This window comes from Ambystoma mexicanum, chromosome 1q, assembly GCF_040938575.1.
Source record: "Ambystoma mexicanum isolate Mex_15411 chromosome 1q, UKY_AmexF1_1, whole genome shotgun sequence".
In the NCBI taxonomy this organism is placed as follows: domain Eukaryota; kingdom Metazoa; phylum Chordata; class Amphibia; order Caudata; family Ambystomatidae; genus Ambystoma; species Ambystoma mexicanum.
Genome location: NC_090922.1, coordinates 76335160 through 76361189, shown reverse-complemented (window position 1 = coordinate 76361189; position 26030 = coordinate 76335160). Strand labels below are relative to the sequence as shown.

The window sequence follows — 26030 nt, the reverse complement described above, 5'->3', positions numbered from 1 at the left end:
AGCATTCCACCTCCTCTCCACCAGGACATAGTCCGGTGGAGCACGGACAGCAACCTGCGGATAGGCAGGCCCTTTCATCAGCCATCTCGGCAGGTTACCATCGCCACAGACTCATCCCTAGAGGGATGGAGAGCTACCTTGGAGAACTACAGTGTCCATGAGGTATGGTCCCGTCAGGGGCAGGCGTCCCACATCAACTGGCTCGAGTTGATGGCCATCTGGCTTGCTCTCAAGGCCTTCCTCCCGATGATCAACGACAAGTCGATCCTCATTCAAATGGACAGCTCCACCAGCATATATTACATCAACAAGCAGGGTGGCACCAGGTCTCCTTCCCTCTGTCCTCTAGCAGTCAACATTTGGAAGTGGGCTCTGGTGAACAACATGCACCTAGCAGCAATTCACCTCCCGGGGGAGTCCAAACTGGAAGTGGACAGGCTCAGCAGGTTGGGTACAGACAACCTACGAATGGCAGTTGGACCACCGGTCCTTCAGGGGATCTTCGACAGATGGGGTCATCCTCATGTGGACCTCTTCACCACCTGGTCCAACTGGAGGTGTCCCCAGTTTGCGCCCTGGCAGGGACAAAGCTGGGGCTCACTGGGCGACACAATGCAGATCAAGTGGCACAACATGAACGCGTATGCCTTCCCTCCCACTCCCCTGGTCCACACATAAGTGTGCAAGATCCGGGAGTCCCGGCACCTCTGTACCTTCTTAATCCGTGGTGGCCAGCAAGGCCATGGTTCTCGGAACTTCTCAGCCTGTCGGATCAGCCCCCGGTACACCTTCCGCTGGGCCCAGCTCACCTATTCTCACAGCAAAGAGGCACGGTCATCCACCCCGCCCCCCAGAAGTTAGCCCTTGTAGCGTGATTCCTGAACAGGTCACACTAAGGCATCTGCATCTGTCACAGGCTAACCTAGATATTATACAAGGTGCGAGGAGTGATGCTGCCAGGAGCCAGGACAAAAGAAAGTGGACTAGGTGTTGTCACTGGGCGGAATCAAAGGCGGTTCATCCATTGACCTGCACATGGGACGAAATGCTATCCTTCTCTGCACACCTTACCCACTCAGAGGTGCAGGTAGACACATGCCGCACCTACCTGGCAGCCATCGGAGCCTACCGGAACTCGGAGGAGGTATTTTCGTCCTCTGATCCAGTGGTTAAAAGGCACTTGGCGCACTTGAAAAGGCTCTACCCGCCTATCAAGAAGCCATACCCAGTGTGGGACCTCAACGTAGTCTTGGCCGCCCTTGCGCATAAACCATTCAAACCTATGGCATTTGCGGACATCAGGCTGGTCACCATTAAGACAGCCCTCCTGGTGGGCCTGACCTCTGCATGCAGGGTCAGTGAAATCCAGGCGCTGGTGGCTTCAGAGCCCTACACTACTTTTCATAAAGACAGGGTGGTGCTTAGAACTCATCCCGCATTCTTACCGAATGTGGTCTCCTTGTTTCACCTCAATGAGGAGATTCCGACGTCCCCTTCCATCCCCTTCTCCTTCAGCAGGGCCAGGCTTTTTACTCCCGCGCCTTCGCCATTCAAAAGAAGAACCAGGCATGCCTGCGAGTGGTGCTAGCTCTTTACTATCTCAATCTGTACCTACCTTTGCAGAAGTTCAAAATGGTGACACCAGCTGTTATAGCCAAGACGATGTGTGGGGGGACTGGACATGCTCCCTGGATCTGAGAGACGCATATCTACATGTCCCCATAGTGGAACCCCACCGGTCCTTCCTCAGGTTCCGGGTCCTGGGCCTGCATTTTCAATACAATGTACTGCCCTTTGGTCTGAATTTAGCTCCGAGGGTGGGCTTATCAATCAACTACCAGAAGTCGCAGCTCTGCCCCACGCAAACTCTGTTTTACTTGGGACTGCTATGAGATACGCAGAAGCAGAAGGTATTCCCTAACAGAGCAAAGGTTGCGGCTATCAAAGCTTCAGTCGCTCATTTTATCAGCAGAACAGTAACGACAGCGTGGTGGTACCAACAACTGCTGGCCATGCTAGTGACATGCCTCCTTGCCATCCCCTACACTAGGCTCCAAATGAGGCTGCAGCTGCATTTTGGAGCTTCCTGGGACCAGGAAACGAGTCATCAGGGGACTCTGGTCACCACTCCCTTTCACTTGCACTCCCTTTCACTTGGACCGCCTCCACTACAACATACAGTTACTACAGACAGGGGAAAGGGTGGGACAATTTTGGAGAGAGAGCACCTTCGTTACGATACAGGAGTTAGAAGAGGCATTGTAACTGGGATAGCTCTCTGTCTGCCTATATTTACAGTTGAAGGGAGTGATGATGAGGGAGGCCTGGAAAGAGAAATTACAAAGGGAACTTACACCTTTTGAGAAGATCTTAGACACTGGGTCTGGTTCCAGGGGATTAATCAGTGCATTATACAGGGCCTTAGTGGAGAAGAAAAGGATGTGCTCAGACAGGCGGAGACAGTGCTGGGAGGGGTAATTGGGGAGGGAACTCTCCCCCCGGACATAGCAGAAGATGTGCAAGGGGGCCTCACAGACATCTATTTCCTACCGCCAGTACAAACTACATGGTATCAAACGATTACACAGGTGGCAGTATGACCTGGTGAGACTTTCCAAGATGTACCAAGGAGCGAGCAGCATGTGTTGGCATGAGTGTGGGTCGAGAGCAGACTATTGGCATATGTGATGGGGATGTAAGGTGGTCCAGTCCTACTGGGACGAGGTCTTAAATTGGATTAAAGACCTGGATGGGGTTACGAGGAGGAAAGCACTGATGCTGATATTTGGCCTGCAAGAACAGGAAGGGGAATTCACTAGGTTGCTGAGGAGGATTCATAGTCTGCTTCTTGCTGAGAGGGCATGTCTGGCAACCTACTGGAAAAGAGAGCTTCCCCCGAGAAAGAGGAAATGGGTAATTGCAGCCCGGAACCTATACCTAATGGATCGTCTAACTGCGGCCATTCACGGATAAGCAGGGTCCGTGTAAATGGAATGTGCAGACTTCTGTGTAAAATATATTCAATAGATTGGGTTACCTGCCCAACATAACACTGAATGGGAGTTATGAAGCCTTGAATTTCCCATCTTAGAGGTTAACATACACAAAATGGGACTGTCCCTTGTTCAGAAGACTACAGATTCCCCCAGAGGCGTAATGAACCATTGGTGTACACAAAAGAGCCTTTTGTTTAAGTGGACTAGGCGGTGGTCCAAAGGACGCACCTGTACAGTTTTTCTTTTTACTGTTATATTGCTTTTGATCCGGCTAACGGATCCATTGTTACAGTGTGAAATGTGAACTCAATAAAAATAGCAATTTTTATTGAAAAAGGCATTTGGCAGGTCTGACCAGACTGTACCCTCTGGTCAAGCGTCCAAACCCGATCTGGGATCTTAACATCGTGCTCAGTGCCCCAGCGCACAAACCTTTCAAGCCCATGGCCACTGTGGATATTAGACTGATTACTCTAAAGACAGCGCTCCTAGTCAGAATCACTTCAGTGCGCAGGGTCAGCGAGATCCAGGCCATAGTGGCCGCGGATCCCTATACCAGGTTTAATCGGGAAAGAGTTGTTCTCTGTATGCACCCCAAGTTCCTTCTGCAGGTGGTTTCCTCTTTCCATATTAATTAGAAGATCGTGCTCCTGTCACGCCCCCGTTAGCGGCCCCGTGTTAGGGAGAATTCTCTCTTTAGGCTGGATTTCCTAACCTAGTGAGTCCCCCAGCAGCTTTGCTGGATTTCTGGAGTTTGTTTTTTCCTCCTGCCAAGAGTGAGACTCTTTTTCCTCCCACTCTTGGACATGATTTATGGTGTTCCTTTGACTGGTAATGTGTTTTATGGGCTATGGGGTCCTTTACTCCATAGGGTCTCATGTGTTTTTACTATGTGTGTTACACAGCACCCTCCGTGCAGTAACACAGGGGTGTCATAGTGACACCCCACCATAGACTCCATACCCTGGGACTGACTACTATCTCCCAGGGTATGTAAAGTCACCATTGGCTTTACTAGTCCCAAATTATTAACAGAAACCAGTGCAAACCATCATATTGTGGACGTACTGGTCGGGGCAATTCGATTGCCCCGGGGTCTGTTAGTCGAGGGGGCACGTCTCCGTCCCCCCTGATCGAGTTTTGGCTGGTGGCAGTGGAAACTACTTGTTATATTCGACCGCAAATATTTTCCTATGGGATTTTCCCATTGTTCGAGGCTACCAACTTTAATTATTTAATTCTCATAGCCTCGAACATGCCGCCGGTTTATTTAATTAATATTAATTCGCCGGTTGGTATTTTTTGCCAGGACTCGATTCTAAAATGGCGTTTGTGTTCTCTTCTCTCCAACCCAAGTCGAGCCCTTTGTTCCACTTTTTGGCGGGCTTCTCCTCAGAAGCCTCCAAAAGTGGTGCCAATCTGTCTGGGTACCACAGGGGGTGTGGGAGGGGGTTTAGGCACCCTGGACTGAGTTACCTTGGTAACTCAAGTCGCACTCTTGTGTGATTGGCCCAAGTGGTGAGCCGGCCGGCTCACCACTTAGCACGTTTGATTGACAGCTAGGCTGAGTGAATGGGGGTGTGCTGCATAAAAGCAGGGCTTTGGGGACTGGAACTTCAGAAGTCGCCACAGGACCCGGGAATCCGACGAGGGAGAAGCTGAGCCGACCTACCACGACAACACCACCGGTGGAGCCCTGCGGAACGGACTCACCACTTCCCGACGACAGAGAAGATCTCCCGGCTGGAGAGGCTTCTTCCCCTGACTGGTGGGCACAACCAGTTTTACCTTCTTTCTTCGCACTCCAGACCGGTTTGTGGTCGAACTGCCCGTGCCAAGCACCCCGGCGGCCAGATAGCCACTCACCACTGAACCGCGAATCAACGGACCGCTCCTTGTATCTGAGAAACTCCGCGGCTGGTTTCTTCCCTGGCAGTGCAACGGACTCCTGTCTTCCTCCACGACGAGATCCTCTCTTCCCCCGGACGAAGCACTGACTTGCATCCGCTGCTAGGAACAACTGCCCCCGCTGGAGTATTCTCACCACTTTAAGGTACCGTGTCCGCCAGGCCTCCCTTTCTAAAGATTGCTACAAGGTAATAATAACCCCTTAACCTTCTGGACTGGGCTGGCTGCCTTGACCCTCTAACTGGTCCCTTTCTTTGGTCCAACTCCTTTTTGAACCATTACAAGACTTTTGTGCACTGCAACCGTGTGACCTTGTACACATTTCGTTTGATCCTCTTAAAGTGGATCTGGCCTATTGAACTCTAACTTCACGGTTTTACTTTGCCTTCTTGTTATGTTCTTGTAAAAGCGTTGGGATCTGTTTCAATTTATTCTCTGCTTTTCTCTCCCTTTTTAAAACAAATTATTAGAGTGCCATCTACGTTAAGCGCTCACCGCTGTCTGAAAATAAGTGGGGCTTTACTTAAGACTTGTCTAATATTCTTTTAAGGGAGTGTATATCTTTTAGTGACCGTGTTTTTGAATTGCTTACTATTAGTGCCTGTGTGTTTTTCTAGATGTGGTTTTAAATAAACAATTATATCTCTTTTACAGCAAGCCCTGGTCAGTGATTACTTGTTCTATTGTGTTCTCTTGACCTATTGTGAATACTCTGTATACTGCCTAACTCTTCTTGAGGGAAGTCTGACTGCTCACCCAGCTACCAAGTGAATCTGTGTGGTACAGACTGCTACCAAGTGGGTTTACTGCCAAACGCCTGTAGTCTTAAATCTTTTGCAGTGGTCCCAGAGGGAACTGCACAGGTTTCTGCCTAACACCCCGTTAGCGAAACAGCAAACACTTCAGGTTCCCAGACAGACTAGGTCTCACTTACCTATGCATGTCTGCCGACGGCAAGTGGGCGACGGCACTTGGCACTCTCGGAAGGACCTGCGTCCAATGCGCCCGGTGCGGTCCCCTTTTCCACATTGGCGAATGCCGTGGTGGCTTGCCACCGGGCGCCCGAGGCACCAGCACCACTGGGCTCGTCACGCAATTCGCCACGTGACCAGGAAGGGACCTGGTCGGAGCAGTGAGAGGCGGAGCATGCGTCACGTGACTGAATCATGTGATCACCTTTGTATTCAAAAGGAACATACTGACTCGCATTCAGCGCTTCACAGCTGACTTCGTTAGTACTGTTTGGCGTTCTCATGGATTTTGTTGCTCTTGATTATCTCGACCACGGACTGCTTCCCGGATTCCTCTTCGCTTTCCTTTGGTACTTCTGCATTTGTTCTGGCGACTTACTCAGATGTTTGACCTCGGCCTTCCATTGGAATTGTTATTGGATTTTCCTCTGCATTTGACATTATCTCTTGGTGCTCTGACCTCGCATTGTTTATCGGACTGATTTTCACCTCTCCTGACTCCGCCTTTGGCTCATGTTTTTTCCCCTGCATCAGGTGTTAGTACCACCCAACTAGAGTGCCATCCTGTGTAACAACTGTCGCCTACTGCGTCGACTACTGCAGACCCCTGTCCTTTCACCTTATCCTGGGTACCCTGTCACCTGTATTGGGTAAGCCTTCTGTAGTGATATTGTATTGCTCTGATTGGGATTGCTTCCATTGTCTAACCTGGTTGCTTGCCTTACAGTGGTCAGGGGGGTATTTCCGGCGTTTGTGGTTCCAGGCTGACGGCCCTCTACAGCTGTGGCCTCAAAGATTGCACGAGCAGTAATATTGCTATTTTGCTCGTGTGGTACATGGGGACGGAGGTTTCATCATCTACACGACCATCAAGTCCTAACAGCTCCCCACTTTCATCCCAGAACTCAAGGAAGAGGCAGAAAAGACTCTTCACTGCTTGGATGTCAAAAGAGCACTACATTTATATCTAGACAGAACTTGGGGATTCTGCAAGACTGACACCTTGTTTGTCACATTCGGTGGCTCAAAGCAGGGTCAGCAATATAGCTTCTATAGGTAGATGGATGACTGCATCGATCCAGGAAGCATACAAGGTGCAGCACAAGGATCCTCCAAGGGGCATGCATGCACATGCCATCGGGGCCAAGGCAGCGGCCGCCGCTTTTCAGCACCATGTGCCATGGTAGGTGATTAGCAGGGCGGCAACATGGGCCACCCCTTCTGCCTTTTTGCAAACACTACTGCCTCGATAGCAGTGCCAGGGCTGACGCAGCATTCGGCCAAGCAGTCCTGCGTAATCCCCAGGGTGGTTGTGTCAGTGATAATTGCCCATACAGGAAGGAGGAAAGGGGACACAACATAGAAGTAATTAAGTGTTACTCACCGGAGTGACTAATGTACTCCTAGTCCATGGTCCCCTTTCCTCCATACGTCCCACCAGCCTTCCCCCTAAAATAAGAGCAGCGAGGTTGTTCGACATAATACAGCCGACGTGTCAAAGGGGACTGAGGTGTGGCGCCGGTAGGTGCAGTTAAGGGAGCCCACGCTCCCCCGGGCGCATTCAAATTTAAAGGAAACGTGATTTTTCTGGTGAAAAAGGGTTCCCTTCTGGTCCCTCGCGATGGACACCCAAACAGGATGGAGGAAAGGGGACTATGGACTAAGAGTATGTTAGTCACTCTGGTGAGAAAAACTTAACGTATTATGCATTTAAGTAACATACATGTCTATTTATTTGAATATTTTGATTAATTATTTTTGTAAAATAAAGAATCTGCAATTTGCAAGATAAAAAAAGATGAAGTCACAATTTTACATCAGTGTTTACATGACGCCAGTGGTCTGGACACCTCTCCGGAGGTTATGATATGAAATGATATGGCATTTATAACACGCTATACACAAGAGTTTCAAGGCGCGACGAGGCAGGGGGGGGAACAAGAGGAGACAGACAATGATCCTACTAGGCCAGGTGTCATTCAGATTGTGCAAGTGCAAGGGTAGGGGGGAGGGGAAAAAGTGCAAGGGGGGAAAGGGAGAGGGGAAGTGCAGTAAAGGGTTAGTAGAATAACAAAAAAAATATAAATAGTAAATATTAAGGGCCAGCTGGTGGCAAGTGTGCAAGGTAAGTGCAGACAAGTGCTGGGAAGGGGGGCTGTAGGGATACAGAGACAGTCCCACAGTGTAGTGGTTGCCAGGGAGGCAGTGCAGGGGAGAGGCTGGGCCAAAGGACCGAGTTTGGTGAGTGGTTCAGTAGCCGATTCAGTACAGTTTCAGTAATTTTACCAGGGGAGAGGGGGAGAGAAAGTGGAGGCAAGGAGGAAGATTTTGAGGTGCTTCTGGAACCGGAGATGGTTCTCCTCAAGTTTCAGGGAGGCAGGAAGGCTGTTCCAGAGGGAGGCCCCTGCTGCGGAGAGAGATCTACCCCCAACTCATTGCTTGGAGAAGCAGCTGACCCTGAGGGAGTTGGGGGTGGATGAGCGGAGAGCTCGAGAAGGAAGATACTTTGGAAGAGAGAGTTGAAGGTATTTTGGCCCAAGGTCCCAGAAGGCCTTGTGGACAATGCAGAGGGTTTTGAACTTAATCCTCGCAGCCACTGGGAGCCAGTGTAGCGATTTCAGTCCTGGAGAGATACGGTCCCTGGGCTTGAGGCCAAGGACAAGTCTCGCAGTCCTGTTCTGGATGAGTTGTAGAGGGCGGAGAGTAGAGGCAGGCAGATTTAGATAGAGACTGTTACAGTAGTCCAGCTTCGAGAGAACCAGGGCTCTAGAGACAGTGAGTTTGGTAGGCCTGAGCATGGCACACATGCTGAGTCCTCGTACAGGTGTCTCATGACGAGGGTGACTGAGTACTTGGGGTGGTCTGCGCCCCCTGTTGATTTTCTGCAGGATGACCTGATGGACTTATTGGACCAAGGTCCGCCCACTGACCCGGAGCTGCCATTTCAAATGGCCTTACAAAGAAGGGTGGCGGGGGCTTGGACTGCTCCGGAGAGTCTCCCGGCAGTAGCTAAGTCGCTTCTGAAAAAATACCATCCAGCCAGTGCTGAACCCTACTACTTGTCTACGCACCCCACTCCGGAGAGTTTGGTGGTGCAGGCGGCTACGGCCCCAGCAAAGCATGCTGCTTACCCTACCATCCCTCCTGATGGGGTTGACAAGCGCTTTGATGGGTGGGCGAAGAACGTATTTTCATCTGGGGGTATGGCTTTAAAGGCAGCCAACTCCGTTTGTGCCTTAGCAAGATTCACTCACACTCTGTGGAATTGTGTGTCTTTGGCGGCTGAACATATTCCCGAAGGGGAGGAACGGGATGGCTTCCTAGCCCTCGTGCAGTATGGCAAGGATGCCATGTGTGAATCCTTTCAGTCTGGTATGGACGTGGCAGACTGTGTCAGCCGGTCCATGGCGGTGAGCACCGTGATGCGCAGGTTTGCGTGGTTGCGGAAGTCGGGGTTTGCTCCTGATGTGCAGTCCCGGCTTCTCAACATGCCCTTGATGGTGTCCATCTTTTTGGCAGCAAGGCTGACGAGAGCCTTGAGAGGTTGCAGACCTCCAAAGCTGCAGCAAAGTCGTTGAGCGCTGCAGTATGTCAACCTCCACCTTTTCGTCCTAGGGGACAGCAATGGAGGGGAGGTTCCTTTCGATACTACTCTTCCTTTGGTAGATCGAAGGGAGCTGCCAGTCAAAGGGGCCAACGTAGGAGTACCAGAGGTGGAATACAAGGTACTCGTGGTGCCAAAGCCGCTCAGGCAGTTGCTTCCTTGCCTTCAGGCGCTGCCGCAGCCGCTTCCGCTCAGTCATGAGGCGATGGCCCATGGTTCGCTGGTTGGGGGAAGGCTGGCGCAGCATTTTGTAGAATGGCAGCCATTAATTCAGATGTGTGGGTTCTGGAGATCATAGGCCACGGCTACTGTCTTCCTTTTTGGCAGAGGCCTCACAACAATCCACCAGGGAAGCTCTCGTTGAAGAGTCTAGATCCGCTCCTTGCTCAGGAAATCCTATCCCTGCTGGAGAAAGGCGCCATAGAATTGGTGCCTGTAGCGGAGAGGAACAAGGGATGGTATTCCCCATATTTTTTTATCACGAAAAAAGACTGGGGATTGAGACCCATCATGGACTTGCATGGTTTGAACAAGCTCCTCAGGAAGGACAAGTTCAAGGTGGTTACTCTTTCTCAAGTCCTCCAGGCCCTTCAACTTCAGGACTGGTTAGTGTCTCTCGACCTCAAGGCCACTTTCATGTGCCGATTCATCCCAAGCACAGGAAGTACCTGAGGTTCGCGGTTGGCGACTTGCATTTTCAGTTTCGGGTCCTGCCGTTTGGATTGACCTCCGCCCGAGGGTCTTCAAGCTAATGGTGGTGGTGGCAGCGTATCTCAGGAAAGGGGGGATTCACGCCTACCCCTACCTGGATGATTGGTTGATCAGGGCGTGCTCTCCCGAGCAAGTCCTGGATCATCTGTCCGTCACTTGCCACTCCCTTCACAAGCTGGGCTTCTGCCTCAACTTAAAGAAGTCTAAATTGACACCTACCCAGCGGCTCCAGTACATCGGAGCACTGCTCGACACATCCCTGGGGCAGTGTTCGCCATCCCAGGTGAGGGCTCATCACATTCTGCAGATGGTGGACAAGTTTCAACATGCCCAGGGTCTCCCAGCGTTCGAGTTCTTGAGGTTTCTCGGCCTCATGGCATCCTGCATTCTATTGGTGCCAGAGGCCAGGCTGCGGATGAGATCTCTGCAGTGGGCTCTCAAGATGCAGTGGTCCCAGTCCTCCGGCAGGATATCGGATCCCGTTCAGGTGCCGCCCTCGGTTGCCCAGGATCTTCTGTGGTGGGCCGATGCTAAAGGGAGCACCATTTTGGCTACCCTGGCCGGAGGTGACGATCGTGACGGACGCATCGCTCATGGGATGGGCAAATCGTGCAACGAGTTGACAGTCAGCGGTCGTTGGTCTCTGTCGGAGTCCAGACTCCACATCAATCTTTTAGAGCTGAGGGCCGTCAGGCTAGCCTTGAAGGCTTTTCTGCCATCTGTGCGAGAGAGGAATGTCCTGATTATGATGGACAATACAGTGGCCATGCACTACCTAAACAAAAAAGGGGGGGCAGGGCCACTCCCACTGTGCAGAGAGGCGATGCAGCTCTGGTTCTGGGCCATCCAGCAGGAAATTCCGATCGCAGCAGTTCATCTGGCCGGTGACGAAAACGCGGCAGCGGACACTCTGAGCCGGCAGAGCATGGTGTGGGAGCTGGCTCAGGAAGTTCTCCTGGAGATCTTTGCCCTTTGGGGGTCCCCACAAGTGGATCTCTTCGCCACCAGTGTCAACCGGAAGTGCGAAAGGTTCTGCTTGTGGGAATTTCCTCTAAGAGGAGCCTTAGGGGACGCGTTCGTAGTGGAGTGGTCCTTCCCACTGCTGTACACATTTCCTCGAGTCCCCGTCATTCTGCAAGTGTTGCAGAGGTTATGGAGGTTCAGTTCCCGAATTATCCTCATTGCTCCGGCATGGGCCAGGAGAGCATGGTACCTTGACCTTCTCGACATGTCCATCTGCCCTCCACGTCGTCTTCTCTATCGAGACGATCTGCTCTCACTGGAGGGGGGGTCGATTTCTCCATCCAGCGGTCAAGTCTCTCAGCCTTCATGCTTGGTATCTGAAAGGTTGAGGTATAAGGATTGGGACCTCCCTGAAGACGTGATGGAGGGGTTGCTTTCGGCCAGAAGGCCAGCAACAAAATCCCTGTACCGTTGCCATTGGAGAAAGTTCTGCGACTGTTGCAGGGTTCAGAATGTGGATCCTTTTCGGTGTTCAATTCCTGTGGTTCTGTCTTTTTTGCTTTCATTAGCTCACAAGGGCCTGCAAGTGGGTACCATTAAGGGTTACCTGGCGGCGCTGTCAATATTTAAGCGCTCGTCTGAGGAGTGTTCTTATTTTAAGATTCCTTTGATTTCTCAGTTCCTAAAAGGGCTAACTGATGTGTTTCCACTGTCACCTTTTCAGGTGCCGGGATGGGATTTGAACTTAGTTCTAAAATTCCTAATGGGAGCTCCGTTTGAGCCCTTACATTCTTGTCCATTGAGACTGTTGACCTTTAAGACGCTATTTTAGTTGCGGTTACTTCCGCTCGCAGAGTGTGAGTTGCAGGCACTTTACGCCAAGCCACCTTTTAAGGTGTTCCATAAGGACAGGGTTGTCCTTATGGTTCGTCCTTCTTTTCTTCCAAAGGTTGTGTCGGAATTTCATTTGAGCCAGAAGGTAATTCTTGCGGCATTCTATCCTCCTCCGCATCCTGGTAAGGAAGAGGAGAGGCTCCATAGGTTGGATCCGAGGAGAGCTTTAAGCTTCTATCTCTCACGGATGTCCCGGGTCAGAGTGGACGATCAGCTATTTGTAGGATGCGCTGGAAGGCGTTTAGGTCAAGCTTTTTCCAAGCAGACCTTGTCCAGATGGATCATTTTGACGATCTCTGAATGTTACCGTTTGGCGGGTAAGGACCCTCCAGTAGGCTTACCGACTCATTCTACTAGGGGTGTAGCTGCCTCTACTGCTCTGCAGAGGAGTGTTCCCATTCATAATATTTATGAAGCAGCCACATGGGCCTCTGTCCATACTTTAGTAAAACACTATTCCCTGGATCTATCCATGGGCAAGATTTGGCCTTTGGTAAGGCGGTCCTCTATTCTGCAATTTGATTGGGCATTCTAAAATTCTAAATTCTTTTTCCCACCTCCAGACTTTGGTACTGCTTTGGGAGTCTGTCATAGATGTGGAATACGTCGGAGGACACATTCCCCTCGAAGAACAAGTTATTTTCTTACCTGGTAACGTTCTTTCGATGGGATGTTCCTCCAACGTATTCCACATCGCACCCTCCCAGCCTGCCCCTCTACAGAATTTCTTATGCGATTGCAGCTTACGTTTCCGCAAGACTTTGTGCAGTCATACTGGCAGCAGATTGGTGCCACACATTCTGGGGAAAAAACTACAACTGAGGCTGCGGGCGCCGTGCGTCCTAGATACAACATCTGGTGACGTCAACCCTCGACAGAGGCTTTCGAGGACAGCGTATCGACATCATTGACACAGGACGCCTACAGCAAAAATAAATCCGAGGCAGCACAGCTGTGGTGATTACTTTCATAGATGTGGAATATGTCAGAGGAACATCCTATCGAAAGAACGTTACCAGGTAAGAAAGTAACTTGTTCTTCCTTGTCACTTTGGCACAAACATGTTTAACTGGATGGCACTGTGAAATGGAGATGTATCAAACCTGTCATGATTTACTAAATTATGTCAATTTGGTTACCTTTAAATGAAGCTCTTAGATTCAAACATCAAGTTTAGGTTTAGCTTACTAATTTATGTTGGCTCATTTTAGAATGTTGGGTACTTTGGCTCCAATTATGTTTTTCTTACAGTTCTGATCCCTTTGCTGGACGGTTGTGGTGTGCAGCCAGATTCAACTGTGTCAAAACATTCCTTTTTTGGACCAGTTGCTCAGATAAGGTAATTAATTTGCTTTGGTACATTGTTTTACAGGCTTGCATTGCTTCCAGGTCATACTAATTTTAGGTGTTAAGGCTTCTTTGTCCTATTTGGATTTTGTATTTTATTGTGGTTTTGTATAGCATGCAGATTGTACACAAAATACTTTGCAGTGTTTGGGGGTGGTTATGGGATACAGAAAAAAGAATGTACTGTAGCAGGTCAGAAGAAAGATGCAGACTCTGATAATCACTGTTGTCTATATTAAAGAATAATATAATGCCTATCTTTCCCTATGCTATGAGGCGTCCCTATCTAACAAAACTGGCTAAGGTGCTTGTCAGTCATTGGTGAATGTCATATGTGAGAAACCAAAGAGTATCTCACTAGTCCCCAAGGATCTCTCTCAGGTGGCCAGGACACAGCCATCGCCTTTGGATCCAGACCCTGGCGGTGGACTAGTGCGGGAGGATCACCTGGGAGGGGTCTTCAGGGAATGGGCGTGAGGCGACCAATGGTGAGACGCAGTATTCCTCCCTTTCCCGTACTCATGAACCCTCCTATTTCATAGGATTCTCCGATGTCCCAACTCCCCCCCCTTTCTACACAAACACTGGGCAGAGGAAGCTAGCGACTGAGAGTGACAAGACAAACCCTTACATATCTCATTGGACATGTCCCGCTAATCGGGTCAGGCACTGGACTTTAATCACATGCATCTGATACCCATTAGCTCTCTCCACAGGGATAAAAGGCGGAACACAGAGACACACTCTGAGCAAGGTGGAACACGAGAAGCAGCTGAACTTCTGGGGTGAAGGCAAACCTACTGCAGCAGAGTGATGGTTCGAGGGACAAGAACCAAGGGTAAAGAACCCAGGAGTTACTTGCCGGAGGTCGTTGCCTCCAAAGAACCTTGATAGCGTGGAGAAGGCCAAATCCCAGACAAGACGACTGCATTGTGTTTCAAAGGAGCCCACAACCCTCCCGGGTGAACGACACAGTTGGGGAGGCGAGGCCAATCCTGTGGTATTAACCTAGACTCGTAAATTAAAATGGCGAAGATAAGAAAGGAAAGCAAATGGCCGGTGGGTTGGCGAGCAGGATGAAAGACTGGTATGTGTTAAGGAAAGGTTGAAGTGGCAACCATATATCTTACAATTGAAGGCTGCACTTGTGTGGATGAGACATGAAGAAAGTCAGACCTGCAGTGAACTTTAAAATGATTGATAACTGTGAAGCCGTGATACAGAGTAGCAGGGTGGTCCGGTGAAAGGAAGTAGCCCACTCGAAAGTCTCTGCAAAAGGTGAAATGTTTTGTTCTAAAGCCACAAAGTGAAAGAACTTTAAAATCGTGATGATCAAGATTGACCCCGGCAAAAGGGGAAGTGGAAATTGGACATTGAACTCTTGTGCTTATGATATGAACTACATAGACCAAGAAACACTGGGGCAAATAATACAAGAGTTGAAGGGAAGGGCGAAGTGGTCCTGCGGAGGTCTAGTATGTTATGTTATCCGTTCTGTACCAGTGGTACAGCGCAACTGACACCAAAATGCAACCTGGCGCAACAAGACTTTCAGAACACTGACGTTGGCCCAGCACAGCCTATCAAAAAAGCAGAGTTTTTAACAACTGCAGATAAGCCACAGTGGACTGCAGTGTAATAGGCAGAGCATTCCATAGTTTGGCAGCCATCACAGAAAAGGAGCGACCACCAATTCTGACAAATCGAAATCTAGGCACAGAGATAAGAAATCTGTCCCCAGAACGCAGAGAACGGCAGGGTACATCAGGACGAAACTTATGCTGCAGGTATTCAGGTCCCACAGCATGAAAGGCCCTGTAAACAGGGATTTAAAATGCACCCGCTTGGCCACTGGAAGGCAATGAAGATTGCGAAGGAGAGGGGAGATATGATCCCTAAATGAGGTATCGATGGCTAGCAGAGCAGCAGAATTCTGCAGAATCTGCAGGCTTTGCGACAAAAAAGCCAGGTACAAGGAGTTACAATAGTCAATATGACTAAGAACTAAAGCTGCAACAACCAGGGCACCGCGATGCCGAGGGATAAACTGCAGCATCTTTCTTAGAATCTTCAACTGAAAATGGCCATCCTGACACACTGAGCTGATCTGATTGGCCATAGAAAGGGATGCAGAAAATTTAACACCAAGATTTCTAACAACTGCTACAGGAACAGGGCCAAAAAGGAGTCCAGAAGGAAGTAGCAGAAGCAGAGTCCACCACCATAACCTCTCACTTGCCACTGTTCAATTTCAGCCAATTGTCGCCCATCCAGCTCCCCACGGCCTGCAGACAGTCCCTAAGCTAAATAGCATGCGAAGGGTGGAGCAGATCCAGACGGACTATGATCTGCATATCATGAGCGTAAGAGTAGCATCTGAAACAGTGGGAGTGGTTGAGAGCAACAAGAGGCTGAATGTAAATATTTTACAAGGTTGGGGAGAGGGTGTTAGGCAGAAACCTGTGCAGTTCCCTTAGGGACCACTGCAAAAGATTTAGGACTACAGGTGTTTGGCAGTAAACCCAATTGGTAGCAGTCTGTACCACCCAGATTTACCTGGTAGCTGTGGCTGAGCAGTCAGACTTCTCTCAAGATGAGTTAGGCAGTATACAGAGTATACACAATAGGTACAGAGATACAGTAGCACAAGCAAACACTGACCAGAGCTTTGGTGGAAAAGTATATAATTATTTAGTTAAAGACACACTTGTAAATTACACTAGCACAAAAAGGAGGTAAGTAAATTCAACACACAGTCACTATTATATATATACAACCCTAATTACTTATTAGACAAGTCTTAGTGAGAAACACCACTTATTTTCAGACAGAGGTGAGCACTTAACATAAGATGGCACTCTAATAGGTTATATAAAAAGGGAGGAAAAAGGCAGAGTTATGAAAACACACAATTCCAATACTTTTCAAAGAACCACAGTGAGGCAGGTTAGGCAAAGTCTACTGGAGAGCAAGAAAGTTCAAATGCCAGACCCACTCTTAGAGAGAGCAAGCGAAATGTGTCCAGGATCACACAGTGGGGTTATGCCCAAAGAGTCTTTGTAGATAGTTCACAAAAGATTGAGATCAAGTCAGGAAAAGTTAGTTAACAGGCCCCAGGCTAACCCAGGTTAGAAAGTCGAGGATTTACTGTCACCCCGAACGATCTGTCGCAAGGGAAGCCAGGCGGGACACAGTACCTGAAAGTGGGAAGAACGTTCCAGCGGGGGGCAGTTGTTCCTGGCAGCGGGTGCAAGTCAGTACTTCGTCCAGAGGAAGAGGAGGTCTCGACGTGGAGGAAAGATGAAGGTCGTTGCACTGCCAGGGAAGAAACCAGCCGCAGAGTTTTCCGGTTACAAGGTACTACCCTTTTCTTCGCGGTAGTGGTAAACCATGGTATTCCGGTTGCCGGGGTGCTTGGCACAGGCAAGGCGGCCACAAGATGGTCCAGGAAGGCGAAAAGACTGGCAAACTGGTTATCCCCACCAGTCAAAGGAAGAAGAATCTCCGGGCTGGAGATCTCCCCTGTCGTCTGAAAAAGTGGTGAGATGGTTCAGCAGGGCTCCACCGATGGTGTCGTCGTTGCAGGTCTGCTCGGCTTCTCCCTCCTCGGATTCTTTAGGTCCTGTGGTGACTTCTGAAGTTCCAGTCCCCAAAGCCCTGCTTTTATGCAGAAAACCCCCATTCATTCAGCCTAGCTGTCACTCGAACATGCTAAGTGGTGAGCCGGGCGGCTCACCACTTGGGCCAATCACATAAGAGTGTGACTTGAGTTGCCGAGGCAACTCAGTCCAGGGTGCCTAAACCCCCTCCCACACCCCCTGTGGTACCCAGAAAGAGTAGCACCACTTTTGGAGGCTTCTGTGGAGAAGGCCGCCAAAAAGTGGAACAAAGGGCTCGACTTGGGTTGGAGTCACAGAAGCGACACAAACGCCATTTTGGAACCAAGGTTCGGCAAAAAATACCAACCGGTGAATTTATATTAATTTAATAAACCGGCGGTATGTTCGAGGCTATTTTAAAAAGTGGTAGCCTCGAACAATGGGAAAATCCCATAGGAAAATATTCGCGGTCGAATATAAAAAGTAGAATCCACTGCCACCAGCCAAAACTCGGTCGGGGGGAACTGGACAGTGCCCCCTCGAACAACAGACCCCGGGGCAATCGAATCGAATGGGTATGTAAAGCCAATGGTGACTTTACATACCCTGGGAGACAGTAGTCAGTCCCAGGGTATGGAGTCTATGTTGGGGGGTCGCTACGACATCCCTGGGTTACTGCACGGAGGGTGCTGTGTAACCCACATACCAAAAACACATGAAGCTCTATGGGGTAAAGGACCCCATAGTCCATAAAACACATACAAAGTCAAAGGAACACCTCAAATCATGTCTAAGAGTGGGAGAAAAAGAGTCTCATTCTTAGCAGGAGAAAAAAATAAACCCCCAAAATCCAGCAAAGCTTCTGGGGGACTCACTAGGTTTAGGAAATTAGCCTTAACACAGAATTCTCCCTAACAGAGGGCAGAACCCTGTGACACACCACAAACCAACGAAAGGGCAGAACAGAAAGACTGAAGTGTTACTGACTGAGAGCGATTAGAAAGAAAACAATGAAACTAGGATAGAACCAGGCCGGAAATCCCAGCAGCAGAAAGTCAGCTGAGAAGGATGCAGTGGTCGACTGTCAAATGCTGCTATTCCACTCTGATCAGAAATAAGTGTCAAAGCCACCAAAACTCTAGCAGCTTCATAAAAAAGGGAGGAGCGATATAGGGGGAAAATTTGCAGTAAAAGCCAGGCCCATTCTAAAGCCTTCGACAACAAGAAAAGTTCAGAGCCCGACAGAGGGAGACCGACGTGAACTTTTGGTTGAACTGTGAAGGAACATTTGGAACTCTGATAAAGTGACTTTACTGTGGAAGGCCAGGCAGGCCTCGATCCTCGTTTTGAACTGCTTTGTTTTGAGAACCTGAGACAGTGTGTGTCATCCTGTCTATGGGGACTGCCTTACTCCATGGTGTCTAACGTGGGGAGGAGAGCTAACTCAGCCACTTTTGATTCTTTATATTCTAACACTGATTTTCCTTTGCATACATATTCCCCTTTGTACCCTTTTTGTGTAAGAGATAGGGCAGGCATTAGGTTTTGTTTGTATAGGCCATTTTGATTTGACAAAGACTGACTAGGACTGTTTTCTTTATTATTTGATGGTAGGGACTACTCCCATTTTAGCTATAGAGCAAAGTAGGAGTTTTTCCAAACCCCGAGAATTGAATAAAGATTTTACAAATTGTACCTTTTCTGTTGGTGTCATACTTGTGATACCATGCCTGTCCACCGTCCAAACTAACTCTAACTGACTCTACCACTAAGATAATAACTAAGGACAGGAGAATGGCTCCCTTCTCCTGGGCATTTCCTTCGCAGAAACCTCTTGTTCAATAGCGGATTTTTGGATTGTCTCTGGTGACTGTTTAAATCATTTCATACAATTTGCTCAATACTTTATTATGATTTTATTTCTTTTCTTCTTTATTAATATTCTCTGTGGGTTTATTGTTTGTTTTTTTAGAGAGTTGTTCTCTCTTCTCATGGTAAAATTATCAAATATTTATAACTCTCCCCTTTGGTATTCTTTTCCCTTTTGCACAATTCGCAAATCCTTGATCCCTTTCTGACATCTCTTTGGATATGTATTTAGATAAAACCTTATCCTCTGGCTTTTCTCTTATTATTTTTCTATCTTATAATGTACTTTCTTTGCCTTATACGAGTATGAATACTCCAATAATGATTCTCATTCACTCCTCTTTGTTTCATTGTTAGTCTGTTTATCTTGACTGGGCTTGACTTGAGCTGAATGACAGGTCCCGTAATGATTCTCATTCCCTCTTATGGGTTTTAATATTGTAATCTCTTTATCTTGACTGGGATGAGTATGATTGGTCCCATAATGATTCCCCATTCCCCTCCCGGGTCTCCTGTTGTCCCTGTTGGTCCTGGAGATAATGTCTTTGGGGCTTTGACTTGCTCAGGGTTGGGTCTCTTTCTCTAGACTGGCCCCTTTTGTTCCTTCGGGGCTTCTTCCTTCGTGTCCTCGTCTGGGAGGGTTGTGCAGTATTTCAGATACCATTGAGTTCCGTGTCTTCAGTCGCTGAATGGTTTCGGCATTGTTATTGGGAGCACCAGTCCACCACAAGCTTTTTGTGGTCACACCACTACTTTCAGTCTCTCTCTCACTTGGAGTTCCAGGACGCCATGTGTCCTACTTTGCTTCTCTCCTTCTCCTGATTGCAAGAAGCAACGTGTCTAATTCTGCTTTTCGGTCTTCTCCAGTTACAGGATGCTGCGTGTCCTGCTTTGCCTCTGTACCAGCCTGCGAGTTGGTTTGCAACTCATGGGTTTTCTCTAGTCTCCTCCCCTCTCATGGATGACGTAGCCGTGGGACTTCCCCGGCATATGTCCAAGTCTCTCTCTCTTTTTCCGACTGCTTCTCTTCTCATCCACACATCATCCTCCTCATCCCATTGAAATGGGATTTTAAATTTTAAGAAACCTTTATAGTTTCCTGTTGACAATAAGACACACTGGCCCCCATTCCGAGTTGGGCGCAAAGGGATACCCGGCACCGATAAGGACATCGGTGCCGGTAATCCCTTTACGCCCGATTCCGAGGTCCCTTAGCGGGTCCCTTCCTTAACGCCTGGTTTTACCAGGCGTTATGGACGGGGCCCGTTAAGGGACTTCAGAGCTAATAATGGTACCGCAATTTGCGGTACCGTTATTAGCGCCTTTCCATTGAGCCCCATGGGGGCTGAAATGGGAATGGGGAATGGCTTTTTCAATGGGGATTTACCGGTCCCTCAAAGGTCGGAATAGACCGGTAAGTCCCCATTGAACCAGGGCGGACTCGGTACCGGTATTGGAGGTAGTCATGGAGCAAATAGTGTCATGATTACCTCAAAACTCGGAATGAGAGCCACTGTCTTTTTCTTCATACAAGCGTTCACAGAATGTCCAAAGAGGTATTGTCACGATGTTTTCTAGGAAATTCTTCACAGGAATGGGAGTCCTTGTCCTCAAAGGGGTTGTCTCCTGCGGTGAGGTCCCACTTGCCTTGACCCACTCGGAAGGGTGTTGCAGAGCAGGCTCACCTCCCTAGCCTCACAGGGGGGGGGGCTCCCCTTCAGGAGAAGGCATTAATTCCTGCGATTCGTCACATACCTTTAGCCTTATTTTTCTGTCTTCCCCTTCTCCATTGATTGGAAACCGATTGAAGTTCACATTTCCTTGTTAGACTGTGAAGCGAAATGGTAGCAAATCCCAGAACCACCTCATTATTCGGGCGTTAGTGTCTTTCCTTCGACTCATCCATGTTAAGGTAGAGTGACCTGTGACTAGTCTAATTTTTCTGCCAGCCAAACAATATCTTAAATGGGTGACGGCCCACTTGATGGACAGAAATTCCAGTTCAACAGTCGCATAGGATTGCTCCTGAGTAAAGAGTTTCCTACTATCATACAACACTGGATGTTCAATGCCATCGCTTTCCTGGGAGAATATGACACCCCATCCAGTTTTGGAAGAGTCTGTAGAATGAAATCCCCATTGAAGTTTGGCATCTTCAAGACAGGTATGTTACAAGGGATACTTTTTAGTCCATTGAAACTTGCTTGGTCTTCCCTACTACGCAGGAGTTTCTGAGATTGCACATTTTTTAGCTTATCTGTAAGATTAGCGGCTATACTGGAGTAATTTGATCTGAACCTATGGTAGTAGCCGGTTAGCCATAGAAAGGCATGAACTTCCCTCTTGGTCTTATGTTAGACTGCTTTGATTTTTTTCATTCTTTGGCTGGATCAGGCAATTCCCTACAAAGTAGCTGAGATATTTAACTGCATTTTGTGCAAGGTGACATTTTCGGGGGTCGGCAGTTGTCCATATCTCCTCAAGGGTCGTGTAATCTCATATAGATGGTGTACATGGTCGGGTCAACTGTTGCTATGCATTTTATTTTTACTTTTTTTTATTGTGCCATACTGTTTGCATAGAAAACCTTAACACATAAAAAACACAGGTCCCTATCTATATAAATCTATACAGTACCAAACTACATACAGTTCATTTCAATATACTAGTCCAAAACTTCACAATAACATTTTTTGCAAGTAGTTAATTACACCCTGATAACATAACATTCATTTCTATATACAAATTTGAAAATTTCACAATAACATTTCTAGAAAGTAATTTATTGCAACCTGATTAAAAATGTATATAATGCAATCAAAGCAGTTGAAGTAGTACTAAACAGTCGCTCCGACAATGCTTCCGATGGAGCTATTCTCAAGTCTTACACATTTCTTAAAACAGATGTTCCGGGTGTTCTCAAGTGCTTCACACTCCACAAGAAGGTGCCTTGTTGTTTGTGTTCTTCCTAAACAGTATTAATAGTGGATTTCTGCCCCCTAACTTTTTCCACAAATTCAAATTTGCTTGAGTGGGTAGTATATGAAGTTTGAACCTCATAATCAACTTAGTAAACTGCCATGATGGGTACTTAGCCAGGTAGAGATGCCTGATTACCCAATGTTTTTTGGGTTTTAGCCAGCTCTTTATACCTCGAATATTTACCCACCATATCACACGTTTTTTATTCACTACTGGGTCCATAATGATATCTTCCAATTCCATTACATCTAATCTAAACGCACCGTATAAGTAATGCAAGGGGGCATTCACAAACATTCTACACAGCAGATGTTGATTAATGTACACCAGTAGTGATTACGCTGAGGCAAATAATAAGTTGAAGCACATCTGCCACCTCCTTGAAGACCTTGACCTCGTTATCCTCGCTCTCACCGAGACATGGTTCACTGCCAGCTCTGTCACGAGTTTTGACACTCTCCTCCCTGAGGGCTACAAGATCCTCTCAGAAGCCCAGGCCTAACCGGTCCGGGGGCAGAGCGACCCTGATCTTACCTTAGTGGGTCCCTGCTACTATCATACCCACTCAGGCCTACTCCTCTTTTGAATATCTTGTCTGCAGGTTGGTTTTGGCCAGAGTCAGAAAGAGGACAGGAGAGACAATCTACAGGCCCCCAGGTCTCCCTTTTACTCTGAGTGGGCAGACCACACTTCTTCTATCCTGGCCTCTACACCCAAGCTTCCCTTCCTCTGAGACTTCAATATTCACCTTGACTCCCCTGATGCAGCCTCTGGACTTTTCCGCAACCTCTGTGACTGTTTCACTCTCCATTGTTCCCTCCGGTCTAACACACTCTGCCAGACACACCTTGAATGCTCTCATCTCTACAGACAACCCCATCTCCAACCCTCTCATATCACTCTCTACTTTCCTCTCACCTGGACCTCCTGGGTCCCCCGAGTAAGTCCCCGCCTGCACTTCCAGTCTCCTTCTCTGTCATTTGACTCATGAAGCGAGTGTCAGTTGCTGCTTTTGCAGCCACCTTCACTCCCCCTCCTACTCCTGCCATTGACGCTCACTCTGGTACAGCCCTCACCAACCTTCAACTCTCCATCTCCAACACTCTTGGCATCCTTGCCCCTATCATGAGGGTCCCCATGAAACCTGTCTCCAGGTGCAACTCCTGGTATGACTCTGATCTGGCCTCTCTGAAACGCAAGTGCAGAGCAGCTGCATGGAAGTAGCGGGCTTCAAGCACATCCTCTGACAAAATGGCCTGCCGCCTGCTCCAAAGGCAATAAAGTCTTTCCATCTGCTCGAAGAAGAGGGTCTATATCCAAGCCCACTAACAACACGGCTGAGCTTTTCAGTGTGGGACCTCAATGTGGTGTTGGGCGCCTTGGCGCACATATCCTTTGAGCCAATAGCGTCTGAAGACATTGGGCTGGTCACCATTAAGACCGCGTTGCTGGTGTGCCTCACCTCCCCAGCGAGATCCAGGCTCTGGTGACCTCAGAACCCTATACCACTTTCCACAGGGATAAGGTGGTCCTGTGGACTCACCTGGTGTTCCTACCTAAGGTACTGTAGTATGAACTTGCATTGGTGTATCAATGCAAGCCTCAGAATGTTTCCCTGGGCTGGAACCTTGGGGTGTCATAAGGTTCCAGCAGTGGCAGTTAGAGATGCACAGGATGGGAGATCAACTGAAAGGGATGTATTCATGACGGCTCCCTACTTAGCTTTCTACAACTGAACCCTGTAACCATAAAGAGTCTTCATATTTCTACTTACCAGTATCAGCGTGCCTCCTACTTACCTGGCTGCCTTATGACTCCAAACACTACAGGTACCATCTGCCTTCCATCTAAACGAGGAAATACTTACCCATGTTTTTTGCTGACCCCAAGGATGAGGCTCAAAGTATTGCACTGTCAGGACATCAGACCGCTCTGAAATTTTACCTGTACAGGACCAATGGCTTCCACAAGTCAGTCACGCTTTTTGTCACCTTTGAGGGATCCAGGCCCGGATATCAAGCATCCAAGGCGTCTATTGCACTATGGATGGTTGCAGCCATCGAAGAGGCCTCTGAGGGGCAACATAAGCCGCTGCCAGCTAACATGCACCCTCACGCGGTCAGAGCCAGGGCCACGGCCATCGCGTTCCAGTGGCAGATTTTGTGGCAGGTCATAAGCAGGGCAGCAACCTGGGTCACCCCTTCGGCTTTCTGTAAGTACTACTGTCTGGACACAGGCTCCAAGTCAGACATGGCCTTCAGACCGGCGGTTCTAAGGAACCTATTTGCTTAAGGAGGGTCTCCTCTCCACCCTGGGGTTACATTCAGTTGTAATTGCCCATGCAGTATGGAGGAAGGGGCCGGGACGTAAGAGTAATTATAAGTTTCTCAGGATAGTGAACAAAATACATGGGGAACAAATGACACTCATCCAAGTTGATCCTATGTAGGCGATACACATCGTGGTATCCACATTTGCGCAAGCTGGCGATGTGCGATCCCATCAAGCTCCCGGACCAGGTCAACCTGTTGACTCAACACAGGGGAGTAACGTTACACCCAGAACCTCACTCTTGGAACTTGGCAGCATGGCTCCTGAAGTCATAGAGTTCGGACACCTTAGGCTTCAACAACGGTGCATGGACATCCTAAAGGAAGCACGGAACCCAAACATTAGGCACTGCTATTTCAACAAATGGAAAAGATTTGTCATTTGGTGTCAATCTAAACAGATCAACCCCAACAACCCCATAGAGTGTATGCCTTCACACATTCTTACTTGCACGCTCTACCTGTTGGATTCAGGTTTGGTCTTTAATTCTCTTAAAGTCCACCTAGCAGCTTTATCGGCATACACCACCTCTCAAAGTAAAATCTCATGGTGGAAAGTGCCAGTCGTCAAAGCTTTCATGGAGGGAGTGAAAATAATATTTCTGATGTTTGTTAATCTGCTTAGAATCACATGCTGTGCATAGGTCCGACATCCATGGTCACTGCGGAGTATTGCATTTTGTTTTTCGTAGTCGAAAAGGGGACGTCGACAAGGCGTGTCTGTAACACTATCCCTATAGTGACGTGCGTTGTACCCACAATCCCTCACGCGTCGAGGTCCCTCAGATTGTTTTTTTCCGCCCAGCTTATGGTCGCCTTACGCGGAGCTCCTAGAGAGACATTGCTAAACAATTACTACGGACCTCGGTCCTTAATATATACTTATTGTTAAAGATCCCTCCCCTCGACGTTAGCTGTGAAGCTGTTTCTCCGCCGAGCAAGTTTTCGACGGAGGAGAAGAGACGGAGGAGATCCTTCGGCGCTGCCGAACACGTGGCCAGGCCTCGCCGGCCAACATACAGTAGGGAGAGTGGGGGTTTCAAACTTTTACCTTCTCGTCGAGAATGTCTTTCTTTCTCCCCTATCTTTCCCTTGGGGTTGTTATCACCAGTTTTTATTGCCTCAGCTATGGAGAGGACACCTTTTAAGTTTTGCCCACGCTGTAGGGGCAAATACACTTGGAAGGACAAACACAAGCTCTGTAATCGTTGCTTGCCCCTCGATCATAAAGAGGACAGCTGCGTGGCCTGTAAGCTCTTGAAACCAAGAACTCTTAAAGAACGGAAAGTTAAGAGGTGGGCGGACTACGCGATGTCGAAGTCAGTTTCCCCACCCGCCGCCGCTGTTACAGAAAGTGACGAGGAGGGTGATAACTCGACGTCCGTTACGGAAGTCATTAACCCCCAGAAGGAGCGCTCGCGCTCCTCGACGTCCGTCCTCGGCCCCGACGGGCTCGGCTCACGCCCTGCTTATGGGGATGAACACCCCGGCGACAAGGACGCACACAGACCCCATAGGCCTAAGCACACAACCCACGGCTCTTCTTCGTCCAGGACGAAGGATCCACCAGCGCCGAAGGGGACGCAGGGCACTCCGGCGTCGACCTCAGACCGCAAGGGTCTCAAGCCCCACCCGCAAACGCAGCCGCGACCAGCGATTGGGCTTTTATCTAATACGGGCACTACCCCAAAAACATCCGACGTAACGCTCCATAGAGCGGCCGTCGAAAAACAACGCGCAACGCAGGCAACGCCGACTCCAGAACCCTCGACTGACGAACTCGTCGTCGAGAGTCTGGCGAGAATTGTTTCCAAGGACAAACGCAAGCGGACGACGAAACAGACGTCGAATACCGC

The 26030-nt window shown here is 48.8% G+C and overlaps 1 protein-coding gene across 1 annotated transcript in view; it reads left to right on the top strand.

Moving 5' to 3' along the window:
- The window catches only part of TCF25 (transcription factor 25), a 1148081-nt gene that overhangs the window by 694823 nt on the left and 427228 nt on the right, over positions 1 to 26030 (top strand). Inside the window, exon 13 of the mRNA XM_069635563.1 lies at positions 13299 to 13386. Within this exon, the coding sequence (XP_069491664.1) occupies positions 13299 to 13386 (88 nt within the window). The remainder of the gene's footprint in view (positions 1 to 13298; positions 13387 to 26030) is intronic.